This window comes from Medicago sativa, chromosome 8 (genome assembly GCF_051527215.1).
Source record: "Medicago sativa cultivar Bolivia chromosome 8, Bolivia_mono, whole genome shotgun sequence".
Lineage (NCBI taxonomy): Eukaryota > Viridiplantae > Streptophyta > Magnoliopsida > Fabales > Fabaceae > Medicago > Medicago sativa.
The window spans coordinates 13,368,870-13,381,541 of NC_140756.1; the positions used below are offsets into that span (position 1 = coordinate 13,368,870).

Sequence of the window (12,672 nt, forward strand, 5' to 3'; positions counted from 1 at the left end):
TCATTTATATATAACTAGCGGTTAACATGACTCTTTGTGGATTTTTGTTGTGATGCGATTGTGGCTGGGATGTATTGGATTAGGATTCTATGGGATTTTAAAAGACTTTTTAATTATGAAAAAGTCTTGTGGTATTCAATCAAGACTTTTTGCAACTTAAAAAAAGTCTTGTGGTATTCAATCAAGACTCTTTGTCATTTTAAAAAAATCTTGAAGTATTCAATCAAGACTTTTCATCACTTAAAAAAAGTCTCATGGTATTCAAAATCATTCAAATTTCGAAGGATTGTTTAATAAATTGGATTTTGATGGATTTTGTGGGATTTTGTAGTGTAATTTTAACAAAAAAAAGTCTTTCATGAAAAGATGAGATTTCTTGGGATTGTTTTTCATTTAAAAGTTACTATCTCTTTCTTCTCCCTCCCCCCTCTCTTCTTTCTCTCTTCGTCTCTCTATCTCTCCATTTTATCTCTCTCTCTCTCTCTCTCTCTCTCTCTCTCTCTCTCTCTCCTCCTTCTCCCTCCTCTCTTCTCTCTCTCTCACCTCTCTTAGAAAAACTCAAACGACTTCTCTAATTTCAAACACAAAATGAGGGCTGACACAATATTTTTTTTTTGAAAGATTTGTAAGGGCTATCATAATTTTAAATATGTACAATTGAATTTTGTGGGAATAACATTTTTAACAAATAAAAAATGTGTATGGAGAATAATCTGTTAAGAGTGTTTTTTAGTCCCTTAAAATCTTATAAAATCCATAAAATCCTTAAAATTTTAAAATCAATAGTAAAAGAATTTTTTATTGGTTTTATTTTTCTTTATTCAAACGCTAGAATTTATTTGTTCATTATTTTTATCATTCACGCTTGTAAGTTTGTTTTTTTTCCCCTAAAATTCATTGAATCCTTTAAAATTTTAAAATCCCATAAAATCCTTTGAAATCCTTAAAAGTCAGTGTGATAAATCCATTAAAATCTTGAGTGTATAAAGTCTTTTACATAAAAAGTCTTTTAAAATCTTACAGAATCAATACAATCTCACACAGTCTTTTAAAATCTTAAAGACTTTTTTTTTATTAAAATAGTCTTTTAAAATCCTAATCCAATACACGTGTATGGCTTTTTGTCTCGATTCTTGAATCATATTTAAGCATTCTTTTATCATTTTTGTCGTGTAATATCGAGAGACCACAAAACGGAATTTTTAGGGAAATCATAGACTAAGGGTACTTGAGTGCTTTTTGATCAGATTCTTGGGTTGGGAAACACTTTTCATTAGGTAATCATATCTCATTAGAGGGAGGATCAAGATTTCTCTTAGAATCTCTACATGGGTTTGACTGACTTGATAAATGTGAAAAATTTGAGATTGTTCATTGTGAGCTCTTAGATCTAATTTCTTGTAATCTCATTGTATCACTCATGTCATAGTGAATTTGAGACCTGCTTCGAAGACGTAGATCAAATTAGTCTGAATTGGGCAAACAATTATTGGTGTGTTGTTTCTCTACTCTTTTACATTCAATTTTCTTGAGACTGTTTGGTTGTTGGTTTTCAGTGATACTTTCTTCACACATCTAAGTATATTGGTGTGATTAGCGTTTATATATATATACAACAAATCGGCGCCTATATTGTGGCAAATGATTAAATTAGTCAATTGAGATTCATGAGTTTCAAGTGAGACATTAAAAAAGTTTATCAGAAGCAATGATTTTTGGTTGTAAAAGGTAAAGAAAGACGCAAGATGTTTTGGCACAACATAAGTGTACCCAATCATTGAAATGTGAAGTTGTGATGTCTCCAAACCTGACACAACCGCAGAAGACCGATATGATTGGGAGGATTCAATCAATTAACTGCGAGATTCATGGTATGTTACTTTATATATTCATAATCTATTCCAGGACCAAGAATATTTTTGGCCATGTAGTGTGGGTAACATTAACAGAAAAAATTGGTAACTCTTTCTTCAGGTAAAGTGTTTATTCCTATTTTAGTTTGTGGTCTTGGTATAAGAAACCTAAAAGATATGAACAAGGATGTTTATCTTAAGTTATGTTGGGACATGATTATGTCCAATAAGAAAGGGACAATCACTCTTGGAAGCTGATAATTTTTTAAAACTCCTATCCCATTTCTCATGCAATCACATAAAGTTGAAATCTGAAGCAAAAAGTAAAGAAGTATATGGCACATAGATAGGAAAAAGATATTTCTAATTTGTATTATCTAATTTTGAATTTCCCAAGAACATATAGCACTTATAGTTTTCTTAAAGCGCGTTATGAATCTATACTATAAAGTACCATTAGTCCCACATTATTCCCAGTTGTGGATTTGGGTCTAGATTCATATCAGTGAGGTATATGATTATAGTATTGAACAACAGATAGTTCTTGTAAACATAACAGTGTTAAATAACTTCCTAATCAAACAAATTTCATAAAATTCAAGTAACATCAAATCAGACATATTAGATTTGTAATGAGTAATATATAAATGGAAAAGAATATATGTTTTTACAAAATTTCAAAAGATAGTATTTGTCCAAAAGTAAAATCCCAAATAACTTTACATAAGAACAAAGATCAACTCGTCAAAGCAAATCTTCAAAATTGCATGGCAGCTCCTCTATAACCATATTGTAGAATTTCTGAACATCTATGATCATATTAGCCTCATCCTTTGTCATGAAGTTTATAGCAAATTTCCCACTCCGGCCTATACGGTTAAGATAGTTTTCTGGCACAGTTGGAAGATCATAGTTTACGACCAGAGACGCTTTATGCACATCTGTACCACAAAGCTGGGGGTCAGTGGTAATGAGAACTTGAGGAGAGCCCGACTGGGAAAAAAACTCGCACATAATGATATCCCTGATGTTCTGGGAAAAAAACTTGAGGATGACAAACACTTTATGATCTCTGCTTCGAAGCTCGTCCATGAGCCAGTCCGCTTTGTCCGTGGTATTCACAAAGACGATACAATGAGTGATGGATTTAGCTTTAAGGGTCAGCTCAAAGATGTCGCATAGTGTCTCTAGCTTCCACTCTTCCTTGTCAACATCGACATAAAACTGCTTGGTACCCTCAAGGATCAGCTCATCAGGCTTTGCCTCAATTATCAGAGGCTTTTTCATGAACTTCCGAGTAATCTCTAGGGCTTCAGGTGGCATTGCAGCAGAGATTACTCCAACCTGAATTTCGGAGGGAAGTAGCTTGGAGATTTCATGGATCTGCAACAGCAATCAAAGTTCAAACTGTTAAGATGTGTTTATAAACAATGGAATTAGTAAATCAAAAAGTTGAAATCAAGCATGTTACAAACCTTATCCTTGAAACCAAGTGAAAGCATTTCATCAACCTCATCCATAACAAACATCTTTATGCAATCCAAGCGAGTACGCCCCCTCTGCAGCACGTCATACACACACTCCGGAGTACCAGCAATAATGTGAACACCGCCTTTGAAAATGGTTTGGTCATCCATGTCATACACACTCGGAGTACCTTCAACAATGTAACTGTTATAACCAACTTTGAGAAAACGCTGACGATCCTCCTTAGAAACACTTGTCCCTCCGATGCAAGCATGAATCCTTACACCATGGAATCGACCAAGATCTTGCATAACCTCCTTAATCTGTAAAGCCAGCTCCGAGGTTGGGGTCAAGACCACAGCCTGGCAATGAACCAATCCATAATCAAGCTTCTTCAGAATTCCAATACAGAATGTTGCCGACATCCCGGTTCCTGACGGATCATGTAGAATCACATCCAAACCTTCACAGAAAGGAGCAAATACCATTTGCTGGATTGAAGAGAGCCTCCCAAAACCTTCAGAAACATAATAAAAAACATTACACACATGATTTTGTGAAAACTGTGTAGCAAGAGTAGCATATATTGTTTTAAAAAAACATAACACACATGATTATGTCTCTTCAAGTCACTAAATAATTTTGAAACACAAATATATATTTAAAATAACAAAAACTGCATTGAATTTCATTTTCAAGTGTGCTCTCACTCTAGTATAAAGCCATTAAAAATAGTCTCACAAACGTTGCATCAATTTTCATAATTTCCACATCCAACACCGTTTATTTTTTTAAATCTTTGTATCATGTGCACAACATATATAGAAGTTTGACTAAAACTAGCAGCACTCATGCATCTTTATTTTAAAAATTGTTTTTTTTTGTCCTTCTAGACCTAGTTAACGAGAAAATCTTGTGTGGTCCTGGTCCACACAAGTGGTCTTTGGTCACACAAAGAGAAAAAAGAGAAGAGAGAGAAGAGAGAAGAGAGAGAAAATGGAAAAGAGAGAAGAGAAGAGAGAGAAGGAAAAAACTTGTGTGTGTGACCAAACCAAAATTCTTTGGTCATGGTCCACACAAGTGTTTCTCCCTAGTTAACTTTTTTCTAAACTTTGGTCCCTCATCTAATTTCTAATGATGTGACCCATATATTTATGTTGTGGCAATGGTTATACAAGTATTAGTCTTTAAGTTAGTAACTAGTTATTAATTAGGCGTTGACTACCTATTTTTGTAAATGCACAATATTAGTAATTAGTTGTTAGATTAGTATTTTTCTTCTCCGTATTTTTAATGACACGTGTGTATATATCCTTTAAAAAAAGAAACAATGAAACAAACCATGAGACATCACTCAAAGCACCCAAATATGTCCCCCCACATAGAATGGCTACCGGCTCTGGCTCCGGCTCGTTCTAACCTTACCCACTCATAATGAGAACAAGGTGAACCACAGAGTTGGTAAGTAACAACTCATATTATAGTAATAGTTAAACTGCATGTAACATACTATCGTCTCATACCGTGTGAAAACAAAAGAAAAAGTTACAAGAAAGCATAACGATAAAAATATAAAGCATGCAAATAAAATATATCAACCGATAAAGCTATTGAAGTTATGGATGGATATGCATACCTTGAGAATGAGTCGACGACGACATTAAAATTTAAAGCTAAACAAACAAAGTACGGCCGTAAGAATTTAGAGGGAGGGAGAGAGCGATGAATGAGAATGAGAATGAGAATGAGAATGGTATAAGGGTTTCTAATATTGGAGGTTTATCTATATATACTTGCTATTGTCCGTTTACTATATCGTAGTTTGTTATAAATTATTTGGAACATACCATAATTAATGATTTAAGTTGTTCCTATTTTAGTGGAATACTTCCTATTAAGATGGAATAAAACCAATTTTTCTTAACTAAATATTTATTTAAATATATAATATAAAAGATAAAATGGTAGTAAAAATTGTTTAAATGAAGGGTAAAATAAGAATAATGAAAAAAACATTACAAAATCCCCTAAACCCTTTATACATGGTACAAGCGTTCAGATGGGCAATCCGTGTCCGTCTATCTACTATTTTTATTGCGCTAATATGTATAAATTACGAACAATAATTTTAATAAAATTTTGATTTTGATTAAAATTATAGATATAAACACGTTGCCTCTCAAAAAAAAAAAAAAAGACATGTTGCACCTTCATATTGTATATTATAAATGATATTTTTTTTTATTTTATAAAATTTTGATTTTGATAAAAAATAACATAGGTATAAATGTTGATGACTTTTAAATTATAACACACCCAATAAACCATATTTATCTTTTTCAATGACACCAACAATATAGCACATTCAATATTCATATATTGTTTGAGTAATACCTCAAATTCTATTCTGCGAAATATCTATTTAGTCCCTGAATTTTGTGAAATATCTATTTAGTCCCTGAATTTTACAGACGTCAATCAAAATGGTCCCTTCGTCCAAAAGCTCTGTTAGTGGTGATGATGTGTCTTCTTGCATGTTGTGTTGTCCTGTACACGTGTCAACAAGGCGGCCACGTGTACAAGGACTAATTTGATTGAAATGGTAAAAATTCGAGATTTAACTTTTCAGTGTCATTTTTCTATGTTTCCAATTATACCCTTCTATGATAAGGATCGATTTGATACTTATTGTGATAATTTAAGGACTGATTTGATGGATAGTGTTATAATTTAAGGTCTGATTTGATTAATTTTATTTCAGGGAATGAGTACAAGGAAATATGGAATGAGAGGACCAATAATTTCAAATGACAGGCATAAACAAACACCACTGAGGGGTGTTGCTCCACAAAATCCAACTGCTCCTGGAGTTATTAGAGTTCCAAATCCAAATTACGGGTCATCCACTTCTACACAACCCCAATAGATGGAGTTTATCCCAACTCCAGGATTTCCAAAGCAGTGATGCTTGTTTAAATTATGTTTTTGGACTAGTTTCATTAATGCTTTTTGGCCTTGTTTAATTTATGCTTTTTTGGATATGTAATGACTTAAGAACATCAAATTACTTGATGACTTGATGACTATGTAATGTTATTTTTTTGGCTATGTAATGACTTATGCACATCAAATGTATGACTTATGATGGTATGCAAATGTCTGTCTTTTTACAATCAAAGTGTCTGTCTTTTACTTTTTACTTTGTTCAGCAAATGTATGCACCAAGGATCACCAAGACATTACAAAGTCCCGTAAACCCTTTTTGGTGAGTACAAGCGTCCAGATGGGCATTTCGTGTCCGTTTATCCACTATTTTTATTGCGCTAATATGTATAAATTATAACAATAATTTTATAAAATTTTGATTTTGATTAAAATTATAGATATAGATATTTGCACATTCATATTGTAACAAACAATACTTATCTTTTTCTTAATAAAAAAATAATACTTATTTTTTTCAATGACATCAACAATATAATAAATATAATATAAATTCTTATCTTTTTTAATGACACCAACAAGAATATTGTAATATGATAGGAAAATTTATTTAAGGATATAATTGAAAGTAAAAAAAAAAAAACCACCCCAAAACCAGATATTCCCTTCATATATATTAGCGGAAAGATAGACACCACGTGCCCGTAATTTTACTCTTTTCATTACACTAAAATTTGTAAATTATAAATGGTGTTTTATTTTTTATGAAATTTTGATTTTTATTAAAAATATAGGTATAGATGTTTGCGACTTTCAAATTATAACAAACCCAATAATATCTTTTTTAATAACACCAATAATACAACAAATACAATATAAATTCATATTTAATGACACCAACAAAATAAAAATTTGTTGAAGAGTATAATTGGAGTAGTGAAAAAAAGTTAACCGAAAATCCGTTATCCTTTTTATTTGTAACTAGCGGTTGACGGACACTATGTGCCCGTCTATATACTCTTTTGAGTTAACTAAGTAAATGATCTTTACTCTTTTGATTGCGTCAACATGTGTAAATCTTTTATACTATCTTTACTGTATATAAAGAAAATAACAATTTTCAGCTCTTTTGGGCTTGCTTTTTCTTTTTACAAAAATGCCCTCAATTTTGAATAAAAATGACACATGTAACAAATAGATAAGAATAAATTTAAATATTATAAAAGTGTAACAAACTAGATGAATATATTTATACATACTTTTATACTTTTTCACTATCCCAATTATTCCCTTAAACAATTTTTCCTATAATAAAGATCGTTGTTGGTGTAATTAAAAGAAAAAATTTAGATTATATTGTTGGTGTCATTGAAATTTTTTTCATATATATATATATATATATATATATATATATATATATATATATATATATATATATATAACAATTGGCGCCTATATAGAGGCAAATGATTAAATTAGTCAATTGAGATCCATGAGTTTTTAGGAAAATCATAGACTAAGGATACTTGCCTGCTTTTTGGTGAGATTCTTGGGTTGGGAAACACTTTTCATACACTTTAGGTAATCATATCTCATTAAAGAGAGGATCAAGCTTTCTTTCTTGATTTCTCTTAGGATCTCTATGTGGGTTTGAGTGACTAGATAAATGTGAGAATTTTGAGATTGTTCTTGTGTTCTTAGATCTTGTAATTTCTTTGCATCACTCACATCTAAGTATATTTGTGTGATTTATGTTTATAATTATTCACAATAATTGGACCTATAGTGGGGCAAAGGATTAAATTAGACAGCTGAGTATCATGGGTTTCAAGTGGGACATAAAAAAGTTTATCAGAAATAATGATTTTGGGTTGTAAAAGGTAAAGACAGACGCAATATGTTTCCACACAACATTAGTGTTCTCAATCATTGAAAGGTGAAGTTATGATGTCTCCAAACTTCACACAAGCAGAAAAGATCGATATGATTGACAAAGAATTTTTTTTTTTTTTTTATGTTTAGTAGATAAAGTTTTAAGAGTAGTCACGAATGATATAATCATTACGTTATATATGACCAAGTCATTGACTCATACAAAATTTATGATGCATCAACCCTGTCCATTTAGGATGGCAGATTTTAAATATATTGTGGGGCAATTGACGAATTTTAACAAAATAGAAACATTGAAGTCAACATTGAAGATGAAGACAATGAATAGTTAATGCAATTGAAGATTTGAAAAAAGTTTTATATAAAAAGGGACATCCATATATAAAAAAAAAAAAAAAAAAAACTCAAGCACAAGGTGTACCGGAGAAGAGTGTCAATCCAACAAATTACAACTACACCAAAGCTGCCTAAGCAGCAAAAAGGAACAAAAATAGGAAATTGCTTTTAAACACATGATGAGATGCAGACTTCTAAGTGAGGTAATCAAAATCAAACAATACATAATGCGATTTTAACCACTAATATGTCTGAACCTTAAACTTTTCAGCTAAGAAATGGAGAAGGTCAACCTTGAGAGAGGATTCGTCCTTAAAAATGCAAAATATATGGAGGTTCTATTTTTCAAGTCAGACTTGATTCTTTGTCCCATATACTTGGATTTTCTTAGGTTATTTACCTTTTGATTATTTGGGGTTCCTATCTTCAATTCAAAGGTGTAAGCCTAAAAAATTCCTTCTCGAGGCTATGGCTGATATAGTTAAATCTAAATTGACCTTTAGAAAAAGTCACTCTTTTTCTATGATGGGGAAGATTCAATCAGTTAACTCTGCAATTTAATCATCAATATAGTCGGAGTTTAAAGAACATTTTCTATTTGGTGAAGGATTATAACATTTTGCAATTTGGTAATGACTCGTCTTTTTTTTTTTTTTATGACAATTGGTTTGGTTCGAATTGATAAGTTTTGAATTGAAGTTATTTTCAATAACACTTATTAACTTGTTTTACAAGTTATCTAATCAGAAAATCCTATATTTAGGGAAAACTTGTTCAAAGAGAGCAAAATAGCATTACCTCACATAAAGTTCAAATCTGAAGCAAAAAGTAAATAAGTAATGGCACATATATATTACATGTTTTATATCTTGAATTGAATTATTGTATCAGTATCTTTTTAAACTGACTGTGAAAAAGATAATTCTAATTTTGAATTTCCCCAAAACTCATTGTGAATCTATATTATAAAGAACCAACTATTAGTCCCACATTACTCCCAATTGTGAATTTCTTTACACTTTTGATACATCAATAAAATCCATAAATGAAATCAAGTTTTTGAAGTTACTGGTTCGAGTCTAGATTCATATAAGTGAGGTATAAGATCACACAGTTAGAAATCAAAGTGATTATAGTATTGAACAAAAGAAATAGGGAAGAGATAAGGAATTTTTTCCTAATCAAACAAATTTGATAAAATCTGAATCCAAATATCATCAAATCAGATGTGTCAGATTTGTAATGAGTAATATATAAATGGAAAAGAATATATTTTGTTTCAAAAATATCAAAAGATACAGTACTTGTCCAAAAGTAAAATCCCAAATAACTTTACATAAGAACAAAAACTAACTAATCAGAGCAAAGCAAATCTTCAAAATTGCATGGCAGCTCCTCTATAACCATATTGTAGAATTTCTGAATATCTATGATCATTCCAGCTTCATCTTCTGTCATAAAGTTTATGGCAAATTTCCCACGCAGGCCTATACGGTTAAGATAGTTTTCAGGAACAGTTGGGAGATCATAGTTTACGACCAGAGACGCTTTATGCAGATCTGTACCGCAAACCAGAGAGTCGGTGGTAATGAGAACTTGAGGAGAGCCAGACTGGAAAAGAAACTCACGCTCAATGGTATCCATAGTGTCCTGGTCCCTGTCACCATGGATGACATAATGATCTCTGCCTCGCATCTTGTCCGTGAGCCAGTCCACTTTGTCCATGGTATTCACAAAGACGATACAATGAGTGATGGATTTATCTTTAACGGTCAGCTCAAAGATGTCGCATAATGTCTCTAGCTTCCACTCTTCCTTGTTAACATCGACATAAAAATGCTTGGTACCCTCAAGGATCAGCTCATCAGGCTTTGCATGAATTGTCACAGGCTTTTTCATGAACTTCCGAGTAATCTCTAGGGCTTCAGGTGGCATTGCAGCAGAGATTACTCCAACCTGAATTTCGGAGGGAAGTAGCTTGAAGATTTCATCAATCTGCAACATCAATCAAAGTTCAAACTGTTAAGATGTGTTTATAAACAACGGAATTAGTAAATTAAACAGTGGAAAACAAGCATGTTACAAACCTTATCCTTGAAACCAAGTGAAAGCATTTCATCAACATCATCCATAACAAACATCTTTATGCAATCCAGGCGAGTACGCCCCCTCTGCAGCATGTCATACACACACCCCGGAGTACCAACAATAATGTGACTCGGAGTACCTTCAGCAATGTAACTGTTATAACCAGCTTTGAGAAAGCGCTGATGATCCTCCTTAGGAACACTTGTCCCCTCGACGCAAGCATGAATCCTTACAGCATGGACTTCACCAAGATCTTGCATAACCTCCTTAATCTCTAAAGCTAGCTCCGAGGTTGGGGTCAAGACCACAGCCTGGCAGTGAACAAATCCATAATCAAGCTTCTTCAGAATTCCAATACAGAATGTTGCCGACATCCCAGTTCCAGACGGATCTTGTAAAATCACATCCAAGCCTTCGCAGAAAGGAGCAATTACCATTTGCTGGATTGAAGAGGGCATCTCAAAACCTTCAGAAACAGAATAAAAAACATCACACACATGATTGTGTGAAAACTGTGTAGCAAGAGTAGCATATACGTTGTTTTAAAAAAAAAAAAAAGCATAACACACATGATTATGTCTCTTCAAGTCAGTAAAAAAAATTGAAACACAAATATATATTTAAAATACAAAAACTGCATTGAATTTCATCTTCAAGTGTGCTCTCACTCTAGTATAAAGCCATTAAAAATTGTCTCACAAACGTTGCATATCAATTTTCATAATTTCCACATCCAACACCTTTTTTTTTTTTAATCTTTGTATTATGTCCACAACATAGAAGTTTGATATTATCATCTTGTTGTTTTGCCATGACTAGAACTAGCGCACTCATGCATCTCTATAAGTATAAATTCTTAAACGCACCTTTGACCCCCCAAGAATTGGTTTTTTGGTCCCTCTATTTAACTTTGGTCCATCGTCTCCTTTTTAGTGATGTGCCCTATTCATTTATGTTGTGACAATGCTTATACGAGTATTAGCCTTTAATTTAGTAACTAGTTATTAATTAATTAGGCCTAGACTACCTTTGAAGATTTTTTTAAATGTTCAATATTAGTAATTATTAATTAGTTGTTAGATTAATATTTTTTTTAATGACATGCGTATACATATCTTTTCAAAAAAAAAAAAAAAACCTAGAGTTACCGGCTCGGACTCGTTCTGCTACCCTCTCATAATGAAAACACGATGGTAAGTAATAGTTAAACTGCATGTAACGTACTAAGTATCCTCTCATACCATGTGAAAAGTGAAAACAGAAGAAAAAGTTACAAGAAAGCATAGCGATAAAAAGCATGCATGCAAATAACATATCAACCGATAAAGCTAATGAAGTTATGAATGGATAAGCATACCTTGAGAATGAGTCGAAGTCGACATGGATAAAGCTAAACAAACAAAAGACAACAGTAGCGATGAAATCAAACAAACGACTGTGGTTGTGAGAGAGCGATGAATATAATGAGAATGGTATAGGGTTTCTAATATTGAAGTTTTATCTATATATATTACTAATAAATGGGCTTTGGGTGTAGCATATTTTTTATTCAAAAATATCCAAAAAATATTTATTCTAAAAAAGATTTATTCTAAAATTCATTAGTTAAACTAGCCATCTTTTTTTTTCCGTTGCAAGTGTATGTTTACTATATCCTATTTTAGTGGAATACTTCCTATTATTAAGATGGACTATAACTGATTTTTCTTTATTAAATATTTAAATATATAATACAAAAGATAAAATTGCAGTTAGGATAATTTAAATTAAGCGTAAAATAAGAATAACGAAAAAAATATTACAAAATATCATAAACCCTTTATATATAGTACAAGCGTTCAGACAGGTATTTTGTGTCCGTCTATCCACTATTTTTATTATGCTAATCTATACTATCAATCAATAGTATATATATAAAGTAAGGTTTTTTATGCCACATGTCACTTCCACATTCATTCTCAATATTTTTATTTTTTTTTCTATTTTATTTAACATAAATATCTCAACAAACTTTTGATCTTATCCACTCAGTATTTTTTATCTCAACAAACTACACATCAATCAATCAATTAATAGTATATATATAAAGTAA

The 12,672-nt window shown here is 31.8% G+C and overlaps 2 protein-coding genes across 2 annotated transcripts; both read right to left on the reverse strand.

Moving 5' to 3' along the window:
- Positions 1 to 2,474: 2,474 nt before the first annotated feature.
- Positions 2,475 to 3,943, reverse strand: LOC146897110 (eukaryotic initiation factor 4A-6-like). Its single transcript, XM_085735368.1, has 2 exons — positions 3,329 to 3,943; positions 2,475 to 3,236 (listed from the first exon to the last, which is right to left on the reverse strand). The coding sequence occupies exons 1-2, from the start codon at positions 3,806 to 3,808 to the stop codon at positions 2,598 to 2,600; spliced, it is 1,119 nt and encodes a 372-aa protein (XP_085591494.1). The 5' UTR covers positions 3,809 to 3,943; the 3' UTR covers positions 2,475 to 2,597.
- Positions 3,944 to 9,746: 5,803 nt separating this feature from the next.
- Positions 9,747 to 11,373, reverse strand: LOC146897111 (eukaryotic initiation factor 4A-11-like). Its single transcript, XM_085732398.1, has 2 exons — positions 10,580 to 11,373; positions 9,747 to 10,487 (listed from the first exon to the last, which is right to left on the reverse strand). The coding sequence occupies exons 1-2, from the start codon at positions 11,036 to 11,038 to the stop codon at positions 9,846 to 9,848; spliced, it is 1,101 nt and encodes a 366-aa protein (XP_085588524.1). The 5' UTR covers positions 11,039 to 11,373; the 3' UTR covers positions 9,747 to 9,845.
- Positions 11,374 to 12,672: the final 1,299 nt, after the last annotated feature.

Bases quoted from the DNA above. Each gene is read 5' to 3' on its own strand.
- LOC146897110 (XM_085735368.1), bottom strand. From the start codon at position 3,808: ATGGTATTTGCTCCTTTCTGTGAAGGTTTGGATGTGATTCTACATGAT. The intron at 3,237-3,328 runs GTTTGTAACATG...TTGCTGTTGCAG, and splicing joins CACTTGGTTTCAAGGATAAG to ATCCATGAAATCTCCAAGCT.
- LOC146897111 (XM_085732398.1), bottom strand. From the start codon at position 11,038: ATGCCCTCTTCAATCCAGCAAATGGTAATTGCTCCTTTCTGCGAAGGC. The intron at 10,488-10,579 runs GTTTGTAACATG...TTGATGTTGCAG, and splicing joins CACTTGGTTTCAAGGATAAG to ATTGATGAAATCTTCAAGCT.